The sequence below is a fragment of the Salmo salar genome, chromosome 09 (genome assembly GCF_965601325.2).
Source record: "Salmo salar chromosome 09, fSalSal1, whole genome shotgun sequence".
NCBI classification, from domain to species: Eukaryota; Metazoa; Chordata; class Actinopteri; order Salmoniformes; family Salmonidae; genus Salmo; species Salmo salar.
In genome coordinates this window covers 46,623,669-46,647,316 of record NC_138299.1, presented here as the reverse complement: position 1 = coordinate 46,647,316, position 23,648 = coordinate 46,623,669, and the positions used below count along the sequence as shown (strand labels likewise).

Below are 23,648 nucleotides of genomic sequence, written 5' to 3'. Positions count from 1 at the left end.
TCATAGTCCACCCAGGTGGATAGGGCTAGTTAGCTGCTGATCATAGGCCACCCAGGTGGATAGGGCTAGTTAGCTGCTGATCATAGGCCACCCAGGTGAATGTAGACTAGTTAGCTGCTGATCATAGGCCACCTAGGTGAATGTAGACTAGTTAGCTGCTGATCATAGGACACCCAGGTGGATAGGGCTAGTTAGCTGCTGATCATAGTCCACCCAGGTGGATGTAGACTAGTTAGCTGCTGATGATAGTCCACCCAGGTGGATAGGGCTAGTTAGCTGCTGATCATAGTCCACCCAGGTGAATGTAGGCTAGTTAGCTGCTGATCATAGGCCACCCAGGTGGATAGGGCTAGTTAGCTGCTGATCATAGTCCACCCAGGTGAATGTAGACTAGTTAGCTGCTGATCATAGTCCACCCAGGTGAATGTAGGCGAGTTAGCTGCTGATCATAGGCCACCCAGGTGGATAGGGCTAGTTAGCTGCTGATCATAGGCCACCCAGGTGGATAGGGCTAGTTAGCTGCTGATCATAGGTCACCCAGGTGGATGTAGACTAGTTAGCTGCTGATCATAGGCCACCCAGGTGGATAAGGCTAGTTAGCTGCTGATCATAGGCCACCCAGGTGGATGTAGACTAGTTAGCTGCTGATCATAGTCCACCCAGGTGGATAGGGCTAGTTAGCTGCTGATCATAGTCCACCCAGGTGGATAGGGCTAGTTAGCTGCTGAACATAGTCCACCCAGGTGGATAGGGCTAGTTAGCTGCTGATCATAGTCCACCCAGGTGGATAGGGCTAGTTAGCTGCTGATCATAGGCCACCCAGGTGGATAGGGCTAGTTAGCTGCTGATCATAGGCCACCCAGGTGAATGTAGACTAGTTAGCTGCTGATCATAGGCCACCTAGGTGAATGTAGACTAGTTAGCTGCTGATCATAGTCCACCCAGGTGGATAGGGCTAGTTAGCTGCTGATCATAGTCCACCCAGGTGGATGTAGACTAGTTAGCTGCTGATCATAGTCCACCCAGGTGGATAGGGCTAGTTAGCTGCTGATCATAGTCCACCCAGGTTAATGTAGGCTAGTTAGCTGCTGATCATAGGCCACCCAGGTGGATAGGGCTAGTTAGCTGCTGATCATAGTCCACCCAGGTGAATGTAGACTAGTTAGCTGCTGATCGTAGTCCACCCAGGTGAATGTAGGCGAGTTAGCTGCTGATCATAGGCCACCCAGGTGGATAGGGCTAGTTAGCTGCTGATCATAGGCCACCCAGGTGGATAGGGCTAGTTAACTGCTGATCATAGGTCACCCAAGTGGATGTAGACTAGTTAGCTGCTGATCATAGGCCACCCAGGTGGATAAGGCTAGTTAGCTGCTGATCATAGGCCACCCAGGTGGATGTAGACTAGTTAGCTGCAGATCATAGTCCACCAAGTTGGATAGGGCTAGTTAGCTGCTGATCATAGTCCACCCAGGTGGATAGGGCTAGTTAGCTGCTGATCATAGTCCACCCAGGTGGATGTAGACTAGTTAGCTGCTGATCACAGGCCACCCAGGTGAATGTAGACCAGTTAGCTGCTGATCATAGTCCACCCAGGTGGATAGGGCTAGTTAGCTGCTGAACATAGTCCACCCAGGTGGATAGGGCTAGTTAGCTACTGATCATAGTCCACCCAGGTGGATAGGGCTAGTTAGCTGCTGATCATAGGCCACCCAGGTGGATAGGGCTAGTTAGCTGCTGATCATAGGCCACCCAGGTGAATGTAGACTAGTTAGCTGCTGATCATAGGCCACCTAGGTGAATGTAGACTAGTTAGCTGCTGATCATAGTCCACCCAGGTGGATAGGGCTGGTTAGCTGCTGATCATAGTCCACCCAGGTGGATAGGGCTGGTTAGCTGCTGATCATAGGCCACCCAGGTGGATAGGGCTAGTTAGCTGCTGATCATAGGCCACCCAGGTGAATGTAGACTAGTTAGCTGCTGATCATAGGCCACCTAGGTGAATGTAGACTAGTTAGCTGCTGATCATAGTCCACCCAGGTGGATAGGGCTAGTTAGCTGCTGATCATAGTCCACCCAGGTGGATGTAGAGTAGTTAGCTGCTGATCATAGTCCAACCAGGTGGATAGGGCTAGTTAGCTGCTGATCATAGTCCACCCAGGTGGATAGGGCTAGTTAGCTGCTGATCATAGTCCACCCAGGTGGATAGGGCTAGTTAGCTGCTGATCATAGTCCACCCAGGTGGATAGGGCTAGTTAGCTGCTGATCATAGGCCACCCAGGTGGATAGGGCTAGTTAGCTGCTGATCATAGTCCACCCAGGTGGATAGGGCTAGTTAGCTGCTGATCATAGGCCACCCAGGTGAATGTAGACTAGTTAGCTGCTGATCATAGTCCACCCAGGTGGATAGGGCTAGTTAGCTGCTGAACATAGTCCACCCAGGTGGATAGGGCTAGTTAGCTACTGATCATAGTCCACCCAGGTGGATAGGGCTAGTTAGCTGCTAATCATAGGCCACCCAGGTGGATAGGGCTAGTTAGCTGCTGATCATAGGCCACCCAGGTGAATGTAGACTAGTTAGCTGCTGATCATAGGCCACCTAGGTGAATGTAGACTAGTTAGCTGCTGATCATAGTCCACCCAGGTGGATAGGGCTAGTTAGCTGCTGATCATAGTCCACCCAGGTGGATGTAGACTAGTTAGCTGCTGATCATAGTCCACCCAGGTGGATAGGGCTAGTTAGCTGCTGATCATAGGCCACCCAGGTGAATGTAGACTAGTTAGCTGCTGATCATAGTCCACCCAGGTGGATAGGGCTAGTTAGCTGCTGATCATTGTCCACCCAGGTGGATAGGGCTAGTTGGCTGCTGATCATAGTCCACCCAGGTGGATGTAGACTAGTTAGCTGCTGATCATAGTCCACCCAGGTGGATAGGGCTAGTTAGCCGCTGAACATAGTCCACCCAGGTGGATAGGGCTAGTTAGCGGCTGATCATAGTCCCCCCAGGTGGATAGGGCTAGTTAGCTGCTGATCATAGGCCACCCAGGTGAATGTAGACTAGTTAGCGGCTGATCATAGTCCACCCAGGTGGATAGGGCTAGTTAGCTGCTGATCATAGTCCACCCAGGTGGATAGGGCTAGTTAGCTGCTGATCATTGTCCACCTAGGTGAATGTAGACTAGTTAGCTGCTGATCATAGGCCACCTAGGTGAATGTAGACTAGTTAGCTGCTGATCATAGGCCACCCAGGTGGATAGGGCTAGTTAGCTGCTGATCGTAGTCCACCCAGGTGAATGTAGACTAGTTAGCTGCTGATGATAGGCCACCCAGGTGGATAGGGCTAGTTAGCTGCTGATCATAGGCCACCCAGGTGGATAAGGCTATTTAGCTGCTGATCATAGGCCACCCAGGTGGATGTAGACTAGTTAGCTGCTGATCATAGTCCACCCAGGTGGATAGGGCTAGTTAGCTGCTGATCATAGTCCACCCAGGTGGATGTAGACTAGTTAGCTGCTGATCACAGGCCACCCAGGTGAATGTAGACTAGTTAGCTGCTGATCATAGTCCACCCAGGTGGATAGGGCTAGTTAGCTGCTGAACATAGTCCACCCAGGTGGATAGGGCTAGTTAGCTACTGATCATAGTCCACCCAGGTGGATAGGGCTAGTTAGCTGCTGATCATAGGCCACCCAGGTGGATAGGGCTAGTTAGCTGCTGATCATAGGCCACCCAGGTGAATGTAGACTAGTTAGCTGCTGATCATAGGCCACCTAGGTGAATGTAGACTAGTTAGCTGCTGATCATAGTCCACCCAGGTGGATAGGGCTGGTTAGCTGCTGATCATAGTCCACCCAGGTGGATAGGGCTGGTTAGCTGCTGATCATAGGCCACCCAGGTGGATAGGGCTAGTTAGCTGCTGATCATAGGCCACCCAGGTGAATGTAGACTAGTTAGCTGCTGATCATAGTCCACCCAGGTGGATAAGGCTAGTTAGCTGCTGATCATAGTCCACCCAGGTGGATGTAGACTAGTTAGCTGCTGATCATAGTCCAACCAGGTGGATAGGGCTAGTTAGCTGCTGATCATAGTCCACCCAGGTGGATAGGGCTAGTTAGCTGCTGATCATAGTCCACCCAGGTGGATAGGGCTAGTTAGCTGCTGATCATAGTCCACCCAGGTGGATAGGGCTAGTTAGCTGCTGATCATAGGCCACCCAGGTGAATGTAGACTAGTTAGCTGCTGATCATAGTCCACCCAGGTGGATAGGGCTAGTTAGCTGCTGAACATAGTCCACCCAGGTGGATAGGGCTAGTTAGCTACTGATCATAGTCCACCCAGGTGGATAGGGCTAGTTAGCTGCTGATCATAGTCCACCCAGGTGGATAGGGCTAGTTAGCTGCTGATCATAGGCCACCCAGGTGAATGTAGACTAGTTAGCTGCTGATCATAGGCCACCTAGGTGAATGTAGACTAGTTAGCTGCTGATCATAGTCCACCCAGGTGGATAGGGCTAGTTAGCTGCTGATCATAGTCCACCCAGGTGGATGTAGACTAGTTAGCTGCTGATCATAGTCCACCCAGGTGGATAGGGCTAGTTAGCTGCTGATCATAGTCCACCCAGGTGGATAGGACTAGTTAGCTGCTGATCATAGTCCACCCAGGTGGATAGGGCTAGTTAGCTGCTGATCATAGGCCACCCAGGTGAATGTAGACTAGTTAGCTGCTGATCATAGTCCACCCAGGTGGATAGGGCTAGTTAGCTGCTGATCATTGTCCACCCAGGTGGATAGGGCTAGTTGGCTGCTGATCATAGTCCACCCAGGTGGATGTAGACTAGTTAGCTGCTAATCATAGTCCACCCAGGTGGATAGGGCTAGTTAGCCGCTGAACATAGTCCACCCAGGTGGATAGGGCTAGTTAGCGGCTGATCATAGTCCCCCCAGGTGGATAGTGCTAGTTAGCTGCTGATCATAGGCCACCCAGGTGAATGTAGACTAGTTAGCGGCTGATCATAGTCCACCCAGGTGGATAGGGCTAGTTAGCTGCTGATCATAGTCCACCCAGGTGGATAGGGCTAGTTAGCTGCTGATCATTGTCCACCTAGGTGAATGTAGACTAGTTAGCTGCTGATCATAGGCCACCTAGGTGAATGTAGACTAGTTAGCTGCTGATCATAGGCCACCCAGGTGGATAGGGCTAGTTAGCTGCTGATCGTAGTCCACCCAGGTGAATGTAGACTAGTTAGCTGCTGATCATAGGCCAGCCAGGTGGATAGGGCTAGTTAGCTGCTGATCATAGGCCACCCAGGTGGATAAGGCTATTTAGCTGCTGATCATAGGCCACCCAGGTGGATGTAGACTAGTTAGCTGCTGATCATAGTCCACCCAGGTGGATAGGGCTAGTTAGCTGCTGATCATAGGCCACCCAGGTGAATGTAGACTAGTTAGCTGCTGATCATAGTCCACCCAGGTGGATAGGGCTAGTTAGCTGCTGATCATAGGCCACCCAGGTGGATAGGGCTAGTTAGCTGCTGATCATAGGCCACCCAGGTGAATGTAGACTAGTTAGCTGCTGATCATATGCCACCTAGGTGAATGTAGACTAGTTAGCTGCTGATCATAGTCCACCCAGGTCGATAGGGCTAGTTAGCTGCTGATCATAGTCCACCCAGGTGGATAGGGCTGGTTAGCTGCTGATCATAGGCCACCCAGGTGGATAGGGCTAGTTAGCTGCTGATCATAGGCCACCCAGGTGAATGTAGACTAGTTAGCTGCTGATCATAGGCCACCTAGGTGAATGTAGACTAGTTAGCTGCTGATCATAGTCCACCCAGGTGGATAGGACTAGTTAGCTGCTGATCATAGTCCACCCAGGTGGATGTAGACTAGTTAGCTGCTGATCATAGTCCACCCAGGTGGATAGGGCTAGTTAGCTGCTGATCATAGTCCACCCAGGTGGATAGGGTTAGTTCGCTGCTGATCATAGTCCACCCAGGTGGATAGGGCTAGTTAGCTGCTGATCATAGGCCACCCAGGTGGATAGGGCTAGTTAGCTGCTGATCATAGTCCACCCAGGTGGATAGGGCTAGTTAGCTGCTGATCATAGGCCACCCAGGTGAATGTAGACTAGTTAGCTGCTGATCATAGTCCACCCAGGTGGATAGGGCTAGTTAGCTGCTGAACATAGTCCACCCAGGTGGATCGGGCTAGTTAGCTACTGATCATAGTCCACCCAGGTGGATAGGGCTAGTTAGCTGCTAATCATAGGCCACCCAGGTGGATAGGGCTAGTTAGCTGCTGATCATAGGCCACCCAGGTGAATGTAGACTAGTTAGCTGCTGATCATAGGCCACCCAGGTGGATAGGGCTAGTTAGCTGCTGATCTTAGTCCACCCAGGTGGATAGGGCTAGTTAGCTGCTGATCATAGGCCACCCAGGTGAATGTAGACTAGTTAGCTGCTGATCATAGTCCACCCAGGTGGATAGGGCTAGTTAGCTGCTGAACATAGTCCACCCAGGTGGATAGGGCTAGTTAGCTACTGATCATAGTCCACCCATGTGGATAGGGCTAGTTAGCTGCTGATCATAAGCCACCCAGGTGGATAGGGCTAGTTAGCTGCTGATCATAGGCCACCCAGGTGAATGTAGACTAGTTAGCTGCTGATCATAGGCCACCTAGGTGAATGTAGACTAGTTAGCTGCTGATCATAGTCCACCCAGGTGGATAGGGCTAGTTAGCTGCTGATCATAGTCCACCCAGGTGGATAGGGCTGGTTAGCTGCTGATCATAGGCCACCCAGGTGGATAGGGCTAGTCAGCTGCTGATCATAGGCCACCCAGGTGAATGTAGACTAGTTAGCTGCTGATCATAGGCCACCTAGGTGAATGTAGACTAGTTAGCTGCTGATCATAGTCCACCCAGGTGGATAGGGCTAGTTAGCTGCTGATCATAGTCCACCCAGGTGGATGTAGACTAGTTAGCTGCTGATCATAGTCCACCCAGGTGGATAGGGCTAGTTAGCTGCTGATCATAGTCAACCCAGGTGGATAGGGCTAGTTAGCTGCTGATCATAGTCCACCCAGGTGGATAGGGCTAGTTAGCTGCTGATCATAGTCCACCCAGGTGGATAGGGCTAGTTAGCTGCTGATCATAGTCCACCCAGGTGGATAGGGTTAGTTAGCTGCTGATCATAGTCCACCCAGGTGGATAGGGCTAGTTAGCTGCTGATCATAGGCCACCCAGGTGGATAGGGCTAGTTAGCTGCTGATCATAGTCCACCCAGGTGGATAGGGCTAGTTAGCTGCTGATCATAGGCCACCCAGGTGAATGTAGACTAGTTAGCTGCTGATCATAGTCCACCCAGGTGGATAAGGCTAGTTAGCTGCTGAACATAGTCCACCCAGGTGGATCGGGCTAGTTAGCTACTGATCATAGTCCACCCAGGTGGATAGGGCTAGTTAGCTGCTAATCATAGGCCACCCAGGTGGATAGGGCTAGTTAGCTGCTGATCATAGGCCACCCAGGTGAATGTAGACTAGTTAGCTGCTGATCATAGGCCACCTAGGTGAATGTAGACTAGTTAGCTGCTGATCATAGTCCACCCAGGTGGATAGGGCTAGTTAGCTGCTGATCATAGGCCACCCAGGTGAATGTAGACTAGTTAGCTGCTGATCATAGTCCACCCAGGTGGATAGGGCTAGTTAGCTGCTGAACATAGTCCACCCAGGTGGATAGGGCTAGTTAGCTACTGATCATAGTCCACCCAGGTGGATAGGGCTAGTTAGCTGCTAATCATAGGCCACCCAGGTGGATAGGGCTAGTTAGCTGCTGATCATAGGCCACCCAGGTGAATGTAGACTAGTTAGCTGCTGATCATAGGCCACCCAGGTGGATAGGGCTAGTTAGCTGCTGATCATAGGCCACCCAGGTGGATAAGGCTATTTAGCTGCTGATCATAGGCCACCCAGGTGGATGTAGACTAGTTAGCTGCTGATCATAGTCCACCCAGGTGGATAGGGCTAGTTAGCTGCTGATCATAGTCCACCCAGGTGGATAGGGCTGGTTAGCTGCTGATCATAGGCCACCCAGGTGGATAGGGCTAGTTAGCTGCTGATCATAGGCCACCCAGGTGAATGTAGACTAGTTAGCTGCTGATCATAGGCCACCTAGGTGAATGTAGACTAGTTAGCTGCTGATCATAGTCCACCCAGGTGGATAGGGCTAGTTAGCTGCTGATCATAGTCCACCCAGGTGGATGTAGACTAGTTAGCTGCTGATCATAGTCCACCCAGGTGGATAGGGCTAGTTAGCTGCTGATCATAGTCCACCCAGGTGGATAGGGCTAGTTAGCTACTGATCATAGTCCACCCAGGTGGATAGGGCTAGTTAGCTGCTGATCATAGTCCACCCAGGTGGATAGGGCTAGTTAGCTGCTGATCATAGGCCACCCAGGTGGATAGGGCTAGTTAGCTGCTGATCATAGGCCACCCAGGTGAATGTAGACTAGTTAGCTGCTGATCATAGTCCACCCAGGTGGATAGTGCTAGTTAGCTGCTGATCATAGGCCACCCAGGTGAATGTAGACTAGTTAGCTGCTGATCATAGGCCACCCAGGTGGATAGTGCTAGTTAGCTGCTGATCATAGGCCACCCAGGTGAATGTAGACTAGTTAGCGGCTGATCATAGTCCACCCAGGTGGATAGGGCTAGTTAGCTGCTGATCATAGTCCACCCAGGTGGATAGGGCTAGTTAGCTGCTGATCATTGTCCACCTAGGTGAATGTAGACTAGTTAGCTGCTGATCATAGGCCACCTAGGTGAATGTAGACTAGTTAGCTGCTGATCATAGGCCACCCAGGTGGATAGGGCTAGTTAGCTGCTGATCGTAGTCCACCCAGGTGAATGTAGACTAGTTAGCTGCTGATCATAGGCCAGCCAGGTGGATAGGGCTAGTTAGCTGCTGATCATAGGCCACCCAGGTGGATAAGGCTATTTAGCTGCTGATCATAGGCCACCCAGGTGGATGTAGACTAGTTAGCTGCTGATCATAGTCCACCCAGGTGGATAGGGCTAGTTAGCTGCTGATCATAGGCCACCCAGGTGAATGTAGACTAGTTAGCTGCTGATCATAGTCCACCCAGGTGGATAGTGCTAGTTAGCTGCTGAACATAGTCCACCCAGGTGGATAGGGCTAGTTAGCTACTGATCATAGTCCACCCAGGTGGATAGGGCTAGTTAGCTGCTGATCATAGGCCACCCAGGTGGATAGGGCTAGTTAGCTGCTGATCATAGGCCACCCAGGTGAATGTAGACTAGTTAGCTGCTGATCATATGCCACCTAGGTGAATGTAGACTAGTTAGCTGCTGATCATAGTCCACCCAGGTCGATAGGGCTAGTTAGCTGCTGATCATAGTCCACCCAGGTGGATAGGGCTGGTTAGCTGCTGATCATAGGCCACCCAGGTGGATAGGGCTAGTTAGCTGCTGATCATAGGCCACCCAGGTGAATGTAGACTAGTTAGCTGCTGATCATAGGCCACCTAGGTGAATGTAGACTAGTTAGCTGCTGATCATAGTCCACCCAGGTGGATAGGACTAGTTAGCTGCTGATCATAGTCCACCCAGGTGGATGTAGACTAGTTAGCTGCTGATCATAGTCCACCCAGGTGGATAGGGCTAGTTAGCTGCTGATCATAGTCCACCCAGGTGGATAGGGCTAGTTAGCTGCTGATCATAGTCCACCCAGGAGAATAGGGTTAGTTAGCTGCTGATCATAGTCCACCCAGGTGGATAGGGCTAGTTAGCTGCTGATCATAGGCCACCCAGGTGGATAGGGCTAGTTAGCTGCTGATCATAGTCCACCCAGGTGGATAGGGCTAGTTAGCTGCTGATCATAGGCCACCCAGGTGAATGTAGACTAGTTAGCTGCTGATCATAGTCCACCCAGGTGGATAGGGCTAGTTAGCTGCTGAACATAGTCCACCCAGGTGGATCGGGCTAGTTAGCTACTGATCATAGTCCACCCAGGTGGATAGGGCTAGTTAGCTGCTAATCATAGGCCACCCAGGTGGATAGGGCTAGTTAGCTGCTGATCATAGGCCACCCAGGTGAATGTAGACTAGTTAGCTGCTGATCATAGGCCACCCAGGTGGATAGGGCTAGTTAGCTGCTGATCTTAGTCCACCCAGGTGGATAGGGCTAGTTAGCTGCTGATCGGAGGTGAAGGCGGCGGACGCCAGGTGGATAGGGCTAGTTAGCTGCTGATGCATGGGAGGGCGGCACGAGCCAGGGTGGGAGAGTGTGAGAGGGGGGGCTAGTTAGCTGCTGATCATAGGCCACCGGTGAGGTGAGGGATGGTAGGGAGGCTAGTTAGCTGCTGATCATAGTCCACCCAGGTGGATAGGACTAGTTAGCTGCTGATCATAGTCCACCCAGGTGGATGTAGACTAGTTAGCTGCTGATCATAGTCCACCCAGGTGGATAGGGCTAGTTAGCTGCTGATCATAGTCCACCCAGGTGGATAGGGCTAGTTAGCTGCTGATCATAGTCCACCCAGGTGGATAGGGTTAGTTAGCTGCTGATCATAGTCCACCCAGGTGGATAGGGCTAGTTAGCTGCTGATCATAGGCCACCCAGGTGGATAGGGCTAGTTAGCTGCTGATCATAGTCCACCCAGGTGGATAGGGCTAGTTAGCTGCTGATCATAGGCCACCCAGGTGAATGTAGACTAGTTAGCTGCTGATCATAGTCCACCCAGGTGGATAGGGCTAGTTAGCTGCTGAACATAGTCCACCCAGGTGGATCGGGCTAGTTAGCTACTGATCATAGTCCACCCAGGTGGATAGGGCTAGTTAGCTGCTAATCATAGGCCACCCAGGTGGATAGGGCTAGTTAGCTGCTGATCATAGGCCACCCAGGTGAATGTAGACTAGTTAGCTGCTGATCATAGGCCACCCAGGTGGATAGGGCTAGTTAGCTGCTGATCTTAGTCCACCCAGGTGGATAGGGCTAGTTAGCTGCTGATCATAGGCCACCCAGGTGAATGTAGACTAGTTAGCTGCTGATCATAGTCCACCCAGGTGGATAGGGCTAGTTAGCTGCTGAACATAGTCCACCCAGGTGGATAGGGCTAGTTAGCTACTGATCATAGTCCACCCATGTGGATAGGGCTAGTTAGCTGCTGATCATAAGCCACCCAGGTGGATAGGGCTAGTTAGCTGCTGATCATAGGCCACCCAGGTGAATGTAGACTAGTTAGCTGCTGATCATAGGCCACCTAGGTGAATGTAGACTAGTTAGCTGCTGATCATAGTCCACCCAGGTGGATAGGGCTAGTTAGCTGCTGATCATAGTCCACCCAGGTGGATAGGGCTGGTTAGCTGCTGATCATAGGCCACCCAGGTGGATAGGGCTAGTTAGCTGCTGATCATAGGCCACCCAGGTGAATGTAGACTAGTTAGCTGCTGATCATAGGCCACCTAGGTGAATGTAGACTAGTTAGCTGCTGATCATAGTCCACCCAGGTGGATAGGGCTAGTTAGCTGCTGATCATAGTCCACCCAGGTGGATGTAGACTAGTTAGCTGCTGATCATAGTCCACCCAGGTGGATAGGGCTAGTTAGCTGCTGATCATAGTCCACCCAGGTGGATAGGGCTAGTTAGCTGCTGATCATAGTCCACCCAGGTGGATAGGGCTAGTTAGCTGCTGATCATAGTCCACCCAGGTGGATAGGGCTAGTTAGCTGCTGATCATAGTCCACCCAGGTGGATAGGGTTAGTTAGCTGCTGATCATAGTCCACCCAGGTGGATAGGGCTAGTTAGCTGCTGATCATAGGCCACCCAGGTGGATAGGGCTAGTTAGCTGCTGATCATAGTCCACCCAGGTGGATAGGGCTAGTTAGCTGCTGATCATAGGCCACCCAGGTGAATGTAGACTAGTTAGCTGCTGATCATAGTCCACCCAGGTGGATAGGGCTAGTTAGCTGCTGATCATAGTCCACCCAGGTGGATAGGGCTGGTTAGCTGCTGATCATAGGCCACCCAGGTGGATAGGGCTAGTTAGCTGCTGATCATAGGCCACCCAGGTGAATGTAGACTAGTTAGCTGCTGATCATAGGCCACCTAGGTGAATGTAGACTAGTTAGCTGCTGATCATAGTCCACCCAGGTGGATAGGGCTAGTTAGCTGCTGATCATAGTCCACCCAGGTGGATAGGACTAGTTAGCTGCTGATCATAGTCCACCCATTCGGATAGGGCTAGTTAGCTGCTGATCATAGTCCACCCAGGTGGATAGGGCTAGTTAGCTGCTGATCATAGTCCACCCAGGTGGATAGGGTTAGTTAGCTGCTGATCATAGTCCACCCAGGTGGATAGGGCTAGTTAGCTGCTGATCATAGGCCACCCAGGTGGATAGGGCTAGTTAGCTGCTGATCATAGTCCACCCAGGTGGATAGGGCTAGTTAGCTGCTGATCATAGGCCACCCAGGTGAATGTAGACTAGTTAGCTGCTGATCATAGTCCACCCAGGTGGATAGGGCTAGTTAGCTGCTGAACATAGTCCACCCAGGTGGATCGGGCTAGTTAGCTACTGATCATAGTCCACCCAGGTGGATAGGGCTAGTTAGCTGCTAATCATAGGCCACCCAGGTGGATAGGGCTAGTTAGCTGCTGATCATAGGCCACCCAGGTGAATGTAGACTAGTTAGCTGCTGATCATAGGCCACCCAGGTGGATAGGGCTAGTTAGCTGCTGATCTTAGTCCACCCAGGTGGATAGGGCTAGTTAGCTGCTGATCATAGGCCACCCAGGTGAATGTAGACTAGTTAGCTGCTGATCATAGTCCACCCAGGTGGATAGGGCTAGTTAGCTGCTGAACATAGTCCACCCAGGTGGATAGGGCTAGTTAGCTACTGATCATAGTCCACCCATGTGGATAGGGCTAGTTAGCTGCTGATCATAAGCCACCCAGGTGGATAGGGCTAGTTAGCTGCTGATCATAGGCCACCCAGGTGAATGTAGACTAGTTAGCTGCTGATCATAGGCCACCTAGGTGAATGTAGACTAGTTAGCTGCTGATCATAGTCCACCCAGGTGGATAGGGCTAGTTAGCTGCTGATCATAGTCCACCCAGGTGGATAGGGCTGGTTAGCTGCTGATCATAGGCCACCCAGGTGGATAGGGCTAGTTAGCTGCTGATCATAGGCCACCTAGGTGAATGTAGACTAGTTAGCTGCTGATCATAGTCCACCCAGGTGGATAGGGCTAGTTAGCTGCTGATCATAGGCCACCCAGGTGAATGTAGACTAGTTAGCTGCTGATCATAGTCCACCCAGGTGGATAGGGCTAGTTAGCTGCTGAACATAGTCCACCCAGGTGGATAGGGCTAGTTAGCTACTGATCATAGTCCACCCAGGTGGATAGGGCTAGTTAGCTGCTAATCATAGGCCACCCAGGTGGATAGGGCTAGTTAGCTGCTGATCATAGGCCACCCAGGTGAATGTAGACTAGTTAGCTGCTGATCATAGGCCACCCAGGTGGATAAGGCTATTTAGCTGCTGATCATAGGCCACCCAGGTGGATGTAGACTAGTTAGCTGCTGATGAAAGTCCACCCAGGTGGATAGGGCTAGTTAGCTGCTGATCATAGTCCACCCAGGTGGATAGGGCTGGTTAGCTGCTGATCATAGGCCACCCAGGTGGATAGGGCTAGTTAGCTGCTGATCATAGGCCACCCAGGTGAATGTAGACTAGTTAGCTGCTGATCATAGGCCACCTAGGTGAATGTAGACTAGTTAGCTGCTGATCATAGTCCACCCAGGTGGATAGGGCTAGTTAGCTGCTGATCATAGTCCACCCAGGTGGATGTAGACTAGTTAGCTGCTGATCATAGTCCACCCAGGTGGATAGGGCTAGTTAGCTGCTGATCATAGTCCACCCAGGTGGATAGGGCTAGTTAGCTACTGATCATAGTCCACCCAGGTGGATAGGGCTAGTTAGCTGCTGATCATAGTCCACCCAGGTGGATAGGGCTAGTTAGCTGCTGATCATAGGCCACCCAGGTGGATAGGGCTAGTTAGCTGCTGATCATAGGCCACCCAGGTGAATGTAGACTAGTTAGCTGCTGATCATAGTCCACCCAGGTGGATAGGGCTAGTTAGCTGCTGATCATAGGCCACCCAGGTGAATGTAGACTAGTTAGCTGCTGATCATAGGCCACCCAGGTGGATAGTGCTAGTTAGCTGCTGATCATAGGCCACCCAGGTGAATGTAGACTAGTTAGCGGCTGATCATAGTCCACCCAGGTGGATAGGGCTAGTTAGCTGCTGATCATAGTCCACCCAGGTGGATAGGGCTAGTTAGCTGCTGATCATTGTCCACCTAGGTGAATGTAGACTAGTTAGCTGCTGATCATAGGCCACCTAGGTGAATGTAGACTAGTTAGCTGCTGATCATAGGCCACCCAGGTGGATAGGGCTAGTTAGCTGCTGATCGTAGTCCACCCAGGTGAATGTAGACTAGTTAGCTGCTGATCATAGGCCAGCCAGGTGGATAGGGCTAGTTAGCTGCTGATCATAGGCCACCCAGGTGGATAAGGCTATTTAGCTGCTGATCATAGGCCACCCAGGTGGATGTAGACTAGTTAGCTGCTGATCATAGTCCACCCAGGTGGATAGGGCTAGTTAGCTGCTGATCATAGGCCACCCAGGTGAATGTAGACTAGTTAGCTGCTGATCATAGTCCACCCAGGTGGATAGTGCTAGTTAGCTGCTGAACATAGTCCACCCAGGTGGATAGGGCTAGTTAGCTACTGATCATAGTCCACCCAGGTGGATAGGGCTAGTTAGCTGCTGATCATAGGCCACCCAGGTGGATAGGGCTAGTTAGCTGCTGATCATAGGCCACCCAGGTGAATGTAGACTAGTTAGCTGCTGATCATATGCCACCTAGGTGAATGTAGACTAGTTAGCTGCTGATCATAGTCCACCCAGGTCGATAGGGCTAGTTAGCTGCTGATCATAGTCCACCCAGGTGGATAGGGCTGGTTAGCTGCTGATCATAGGCCACCCAGGTGGATAGGGCTAGTTAGCTGCTGATCATAGGCCACCCAGGTGAATGTAGACTAGTTAGCTGCTGATCATAGGCCACCTAGGTGAATGTAGACTAGTTAGCTGCTGATCATAGTCCACCCAGGTGGATAGGACTAGTTAGCTGCTGATCATAGTCCACCCAGGTGGATGTAGACTAGTTAGCTGCTGATCATAGTCCACCCAGGTGGATAGGGCTAGTTAGCTGCTGATCATAGTCCACCCAGGTGGATAGGGCTAGTTAGCTGCTGATCATAGTCCACCCAGGAGAATAGGGTTAGTTAGCTGCTGATCATAGTCCACCCAGGTGGATAGGGCTAGTTAGCTGCTGATCATAGGCCACCCAGGTGGATAGGGCTAGTTAGCTGCTGATCATAGTCCACCCAGGTGGATAGGGCTAGTTAGCTGCTGATCATAGGCCACCCAGGTGAATGTAGACTAGTTAGCTGCTGATCATAGTCCACCCAGGTGGATAGGGCTAGTTAGCTGCTGAACATAGTCCACCCAGGTGGATCGGGCTAGTTAGCTACTGATCATAGTCCACCCAGGTGGATAGGGCTAGTTAGCTGCTAATCATAGGCCACCCAGGTGGATAGGGCTAGTTAGCTGCTGATCATAGGCCACCCAGGTGAATGTAGACTAGTTAGCTGCTGATCATAGGCCACCCAGGTGGATAGGGCTAGTTAGCTGCTGATCTTAGTCCACCCAGGTGGATAGGGCTAGTTAGCTGCTGATCATAGGCCACCCAGGTGAATGTAGACTAGTTAGCTGCTGATCATAGGCCACCCAGGTGGATAGGGCTAGTTAGCTGCTGATCTTAGTCCACCCAGGTGGATAGGGCTAGTTAGCTGCTGATCATAGGCCACCCAGGTGAATGTAGACTAGTTAGCTGCTGATCATAGTCCACCCAGGTGGATAGGGCTAGTTAGCTGCTGAACATAGTCCACCCAGGTGGATAGGGCTAGTTAGCTACTGATCATAGTCCACCCATGTGGATAGGGCTAGTTAGCTGCTGATCATAAGCCACCCAGGTGGATAGGGCTAGTTAGCTGCTGATCATAGGCCACCCAGGTGAATGTAGACTAGTTAGCTGCTGATCATAGGCCACCTAGGTGAATGTAGACTAGTTAGCTGCTGATCATAGTCCACCCAGGTGGATAGGGCTAGTTAGCTGCTGATCATAGTCCACCCAGGTGGATAGGGCTGGTTAGCTGCTGATCATAGGCCACCCAGGTGGATAGGGCTAGTTAGCTGCTGATCATAGGCCACCCAGGTGAATGTAGACTAGTTAGCTGCTGATCATAGGCCACCTAGGTGAATGTAGACTAGTTAGCTGCTGATCATAGTCCACCCAGGTGGATAGGGCTAGTTAGCTGCTGATCATAGTCCACCCAGGTGGATGTAGACTAGTTAGCTGCTGATCATAGTCCACCCAGGTGGATAGGGCTAGTTAGCTGCTGATCATAGTCCACCCAGGTGGATAGGGCTAGTTAGCTGCTGATCATAGTCCACCCAGGTGGATAGGGCTAGTTAGCTGCTGATCATAGTCCACCCAGGTGGATAGGGCTAGTTAGCTGCTGATCATAGTCCACGCAGGTGGATAGGGTTAGTTAGCTGCTGATCATAGTCCACCCAGGTGGATAGGGCTAGTTAGCTGCTGATCATAGGCCACCCAGGTGGATAGGGCTAGTTAGCTGCTGATCATAGTCCACCCAGGTGGATAGGGCTAGTTAGCTGCTGATCATAGGCCACCCAGGTGAATGTAGACTAGTTAGCTGCTGATCATAGTCCACCCAGGTGGATAGGGCTAGTTAGCTGCTGATCATAGTCCACCCAGGTGGATAGGGCTGGTTAGCTGCTGATCATAGGCCACCCAGGTGGATAGGGCTAGTTAGCTGCTGATCATAGGCCACCCAGGTGAATGTAGACTAGTTAGCTGCTGATCATAGGCCACCTAGGTGAATGTAGACTAGTTAGCTGCTGATCATAGTCCACCCAGGTGGATAGGGCTAGTTAGCTGCTGATCATAGTCCACCCAGGTGGATAGGACTAGTTAGCTGCTGATCATAGTCCACCCATTCGGATAGGGCTAGTTAGCTGCTGATCATAGTCCACCCAGGTGGATAGGGCTAGTTAGCTGCTGATCATAGTCCACCCAGGTGGATAGGGTTAGTTAGCTGCTGATCATAGTCCACCCAGGTGGATAGGGCTAGTTAGCTGCTGATCATAGGCCACCCAGGTGGATAGGGCTAGTTAGCTGCTGATCATAGTCCACCCAGGTGGATAGGGCTAGTTAGCTGCTGATCATAGGCCACCCAGGTGAATGTAGACTAGTTAGCTGCTGATCATAGTCCACCCAGGTGGATAGGGCTAGTTAGCTGCTGAACATAGTCCACCCAGGTGGATCGGGCTAGTTAGCTACTGATCATAGTCCACCCAGGTGGATAGGGCTAGTTAGCTGCTAATCATAGGCCACCCAGGTGGATAGGGCTAGTTAGCTGCTGATCATAGGCCACCCAGGTGAATGTAGACTAGTTAGCTGCTGATCATAGGCCACCCAGGTGGATAGGGCTAGTTAGCTGCTGATCTTAGTCCACCCAGGTGGATAGGGCTAGTTAGCTGCTGATCATAGGCCACCCAGGTGAATGTAGACTAGTTAGCTGCTGATCATAGTCCACCCAGGTGGATAGGGCTAGTTAGCTGCTGAACATAGTCCACCCAGGTGGATAGGGCTATTTAGCTACTGATCATAGTCCACCCATGTGGATAGGGCTAGTTAGCTGCTGATCATAAGCCACCCAGGTGGATAGGGCTAGTTAGCTGCTGATCATAGGCCACCCAGGTGAATGTAGACTAGTTAGCTGCTGATCATAGGCCACCTAGGTGAATGTAGACTAGTTAGCTGCTGATCATAGTCCACCCAGGTGGATAGGGCTAGTTAGCTGCTGATCATAGTCCACCCAGGTGGATAGGGCTGGTTAGCTGCTGATCATAGGCCACCCAGGTGGATAGGGCTAGTTAGCTGCTGATCATAGGCCACCTAGGTGAATGTAGACTAGTTAGCTGCTGATCATAGTCCACCCAGGTGGATAGGGCTAGTTAGCTGCTGATCATAGGCCACCCAGGTGAATGTAGACTAGTTAGCTGCTGATCATAGTCCACCCAGGTGGATAGGGCTAGTTAGCTGCTGAACATAGTCCACCCAGGTGGATAGGGCTAGTTAGCTACTGATCATAGTCCACCCAGGTGGATAGGGCTAGTTAGCTGCTAATCATAGGCCACCCAGGTGGATAGGGCTAGTTAGCTGCTGATCATAGGCCACCCAGGTGAATGTAGACTAGTTAGCTGCTGATCATAGGCCACCCAGGTGGATAAGGCTATTTAGCTGCTGATCATAGGCCACCCAGGTGGATGTAGACTAGTTAGCTGCTGATGATAGTCCACCCAGGTGGATAGGGCTAGTTAGCTGCTGATCATAGTCCACCCAGGTGGATAGGGCTGGTTAGCTGCTGATCATAGGCCACCCAGGTGGATAGGGCTAGTTAGCTGCTGATCATAGGCCACCCAGGTGAATGTAGACTAGTTAGCTGCTGATCATAGGCCACCTAGGTGAATGTAGACTAGTTAGCTGCTGATCATAGTCCACCCAGGTGGATAGGGCTAGTTAGCTGCTGATCATAGTCCACCCAGGTGGATGTAGACTAGTTAGCTGCTGATCATAGTCCACCCAGGTGGATAGGGCTAGTTAGCTGCTGATCATAGTCCACCCAGGTGGATAGGGCTAGTTAGCTTCTGATCATAGTCCACCCAGGTGGATAGGGCTAGTTAGCTGCTGATCATAGTCCACCCAGGTGGATAGGGCTAGTTAGCTGCTGATCATAGGCCACCCAGGTGGATAGGGCTAGTTAGCTGCTGATCATAGTCCACCCAGGTGGATAGGGCTAGTTAGCTGCTGATCATAGGCCACCCAGGTGAATGTAGACTAGTTAGCTGCTGATCATAGTCCACCCAGGTGGATAGGGCTAGTTAGCTGCTGATCATAGGCCACCCAGGTGAATGTAGACTAGTTAGCTGCTGATCATAGGCCACCTAGGTGAATGTAGACTAGTTAGCTGCTGATCATAGTCCACCCAGGTGGATAGGGCTAGTTAGCTGCTGATCATAGGCCACCCAGGTGAATGTAGACTAGTTAGCTGCTGATCATAGTCCACCCAGGTGGATAGGACTAGTTAGCTGCTGAACATAGTCCACCCAGGTGGATAGGGCTAGTTAGCTACTGATCATAGTCCACCCAGGTGGATAGGGCTAGTTAGCTGCTAATCATAGGCCACCCAGGTGGATAGGGCTAGTTAGCTGCTGATCATAGGCCACCTAGGTGAATGTAGACTAGTTAGCTGCTGATCATAGGCCACCCAGGTGGATAGGGCTAGTTAGCTGCTGATCATAGGCCACCCAGGTGGATAAGGCTATTTAGCTGCTGATCATAGGCCACCCAGGTGGATGTAGACTAGTTAGCTGCTGATCATAATCCACCCAGGTGGATAGGGCTAGTTACCTGCTGATCATAGGCCACCCAGGTGGATAGGGCTAGTTAGCTGCTGATCATAGTCCACCCAGGTGGATAGGGCTAGTTAGCTGCTGATCATAGGCCACCCAGGTGAATGTAGACTAGTTAGCTGCTGATCATAGTCCACCCAGGTGGATAGGGCTAGTTAGCTGCTGAACATAGTCCAACCAGGTGGATAGGGCTAGTTAGCTACTGATCATAGTCCACCCAGGTGGATAGGGCTAGTTAGCTGCTGATCATAGGCCACCCAGGTGGATAGGGCTAGTTAGCTGCTGATCATAGGCCACCCAGTTGAATGTAGACTAGTTAGCTGCTGATCATAGGCCACCTAGGTGAATGTAGACTAGTTAGCTGCTGATCATAGTCCACCCAGGTGGATAGGGCTAGTTAGCTGCTGATCATAGTTCACCCAGGTGGATACAGCTGGTTAGCTGCTGATCATAGGCCACCCAGGTGGATAGGGCTAGTTAGCTGCTGATCATAGGCCACCCAGGTGAATGTAGACTAGTTAGCTGCTGATCATAGGCCACCTAGGTGAATGTAGACTAGTTAGCTGCTGATCATAGTCCACCCAGGTGGATAGGGCTAGTTAGCTGCTGATCATAGTCCACCCAGGTGGATGTAGACTAGTTAGCTGCTGATCATAGTCCACACTGGTGGATAGGGCTAGTTAGCTGCTGATCATAGTCCACCCAGGTGGATAGGGCTAGTTAGCTGCTGATCATAGTCCACCCAGGTGGATAGGGCTAGTTAGCTGCTGATCATAGTCCACCCAGGTGGATAGGGCTAGTTAGCTGCTGATCATCCAGGTGGATAGGGCTAGTTAGCTGCTGATCATAGTCCACCCAGGTGGATAGGGCTAGTTAGCTGCTGATCATAGGCCACCCAGGTGGATAGGGCTAGTTAGCTGCTGATCATAGTCCACCCAGGTGGATAGGGCTAGTTAGCTGCTGATCATAGTCCACCCAGGTGGATAGGGCTAGTTAGCTGCTGAACATAGTCCACCCAGGTGGATAGGGCTAGTTAGCTACTGATCATAGGCCACCCAGGTGGATAGGGCTAGTTAGCTGCTAATCATAGGCCACCCAGGTGGATAGGGCTAGTTAGCTGCTGATCATAGGCCACCCAGGTGAATGTAGACTAGTTAGCTGCTGATCATAGGCCACCTAGGTGAATGTAGACTAGTTAGCTGCTGATCATAGTCCACCCAGGTGGATAGGGCTAGTTAGCTTCTGATCATAGTCCACCCAGGTGGATAGGGCTGGTTAGCTGCTGATCATAGGCCACCCAGGTGGATAGGGCTAGTTAGCTGCTGATCATAGGCCACCCAGGTGAATGTAGACTAGTTAGCTGCTGATCATAGGCCACCTAGGTGAATGTAGACTAGTTAGCTGCTGATCATAGTCCACCCAGGTGGATAGGGCTAGTTAGCTGCTGATCATAGTCCACCCAGGTGGATGTAGACTAGTTAGCTGCTGATCATAGTCCACACTGGTGGATAGGGCTAGTTAGCTGCTGATCATAGTCCACCCAGGTGGATAGGGCTAGTTAGCTGCTGATCATAGTCCACCCAGGTGGATAGGGCTAGTTAGCTGCTGATCATAGTCCACCCAGGTGGATAGGGCTAGTTAGCTGCTGATCATAGTCCACCCAGGTGGATAGGGCTAGTTAGCTTCTGATCATAGGCCACCCAGGTGGATGTAGACTAGTTAGCTGCTGATCATAGGCCGCCCAGGTGGATAGGGCTAGTTAGCTGCTAGCCATGTGTTTTCCATGTATTTGTTATGTCCTGCATTGGCCGACACCCAGGACCACATTGGAAATAAGTGTTTTTACACTTTCATGTGTCATCCTCTGGGTTCCTTTTGTACTTTTAAAACTGTATTTAAACCATTCTAATTGTTTTAACCCAAAAATAAATATCCATCAGGAACGCCCGACTGGCCCTGATCCTCACCTGGTGTCTGGCCCTACTCTCTGGTTCCATCCCTCTGATGGGCTGGCACGGATCACTGCCACCTTCTGGGTACGTATCATCATATTGTTGAACCTTTTTCATCTTTAAATCTGTATTTAAATGTTAATCTTACAATCTGTAACTACTTGGTTGTCACCAATATATGGTTTACTTGAACTTTCAAATTTAAATGATACGCTAACTAATTTCTATCAAAAATAATGTATTAAATTAAAATTAAAAGTGTAATGTCTTCACTATTTTTTTGCAGGGCCTGTCTGTTCCCTTGTGTGGTCGATTTGAGTTATATGGTCTACTTCAACTTCTTGGGCTGCGTGCTGGTTCCCCTGGTGGTTATGTTTATCATCTACGGTCACATCTTCCTCACGGTCAGACAGCAGCTCAGACGCATCGCAGCCGGAAGGGGACCAGCCAGGTCTGATACCAGGGATGGAGAGAGTGGACCAGCCAGGTCTGATACCAGGGATGGAGAGAGTGGACCAGCCAGGTCTGACACCAGGGATGGAGAGAGTGGACCAGCCAGGTCTGATACCAGGGATGGAGAGAGTGGACCAGCCAGGTCTGACACCAGGGATGGAGAGAGTGGACCAGCCAGGTCTGATACCAGGGATGGAGAGAGTGGACCAGCCAGGTCTGATACCAGGGATGGAGAGAGTGGACCAGCCAGGTCTGATACCAGGGATGGAGAGAGGGAACCAGCCAGGTCTGATACCAGGGATGGAGAGAGTGGACCAGCCAGGTCTGATACCAGGGAGGGAGAGAGTGGACCAGCCAGGGCTGATACCAGGGAGGAGGAGAGTGGGCCAGCCAGATCTGATACCAGGGATGGAGAGAGTGGACCAGCCAGGGCTGATACCAGGGATTGTGGGTCTGGGGCTGGGAGCAGAGAAGATGAGGCTGGGGCTGGAAAGAGGACTAGGGTTGAGTTTGGGTCTGGAAAGAGGACTAGGGTTGAGGCTGGGGCTGGAAAGAGGACTAGGGTTGAGGCTGGGGCTGGAAAGAGGACTAGGGTTGAGGCTGGGGCTGGAAAGAGGACTAGGGTTGAGGCTTGGGGTGTTAGTGGGGTAGCAGTGTGGGGAAGAGCTGGGAATAAATGGCCAGAGGGTGAGAGTTGGAGTGGAAATGCTGGGGAGATGACTAGCCATGCTAGTGGGTGTGTTAGAACTGATTCTGGGTCTGTGGTAGCCAGTGAATCCAAGTCTGAGTCTCGAGGTCCAGTAAAGGCCAGGTGTGGGTCCGGCGGCAGCGAGTATAAACGAGCGGTGCGTATGCGTCGTGAGGTGAGGAAGGCCACCTCTCTATTCCTGGTGTTGTTCCTGTTCATGCTGTGCTGGCTGCCTCTCCACTTCCTGAACTGTGTTACGTTGATGTGCCCGCGCTGTCACGTGCCCCTGCCCCTCACCCTGGCAGCCATACTGCTGTCCCACGCCAACTCTGCCCTTAACCCGCTGCTCTACGCCTATCGCATGAGGTCCTTCAGACACACACTGAGGGCGCTCTGCTGCACACACACTGCATGATACACACACACACACACACACACACACTTAGGGTGCTCTGCTGCACACACACTGTATGATACACACACACACTGAGGGCGCTCTGCTGCACACACACACACACACACTGCATGACACACACACTGCATGACACACACACACTTAATGACACACACACACAACATTACACAATCAGATACCTCATCCAGAGGATTGTAATGTTTATTTAGCAGACAAGCTCTGTACATTATGGCAAATTAAAATAAAAGCTAATTCTTCAATGACAACAACGCTTCATACTCTCTAATTTCTGTGTCAGTCTCATCAAGTAGTTGAATTATTCTGGGTCAGTCAAGTAGTAGTCTCTCGTTGCCATGTCGGGGGGGGGGGGGGGGTGACATTAACCAGGCCTCTCTCTCCCCCACAGAGGGGAGTGGGGGAGCTGCCGGATCATCGACCGTTCACACCCTATCGTATATTACAAGTGAGGGAGACTTTTTCTCTTTACCCTCCAGTATTGGCT

The 23,648-nt window shown here is 51.3% G+C and overlaps 1 protein-coding gene across 1 annotated transcript in view; it reads left to right on the top strand.

Moving 5' to 3' along the window:
• Positions 1-23,411, top strand: part of LOC106570739 (uncharacterized) — a 37,776-nt gene extending 14,365 nt beyond the window's left edge. Inside the window, exons 4-5 of the mRNA XM_045723714.2 lie at positions 21,579-21,674; positions 21,877-23,411. Coding sequence (XP_045579670.1) covers positions 21,579-21,674; positions 21,877-23,146 — 1,366 coding nt within the window. The 3' untranslated portion in view covers positions 23,147-23,411. The remainder of the gene's footprint in view (positions 1-21,578; positions 21,675-21,876) is intronic.
• The last annotated feature ends 237 nt before the right edge of the window (positions 23,412-23,648 follow it).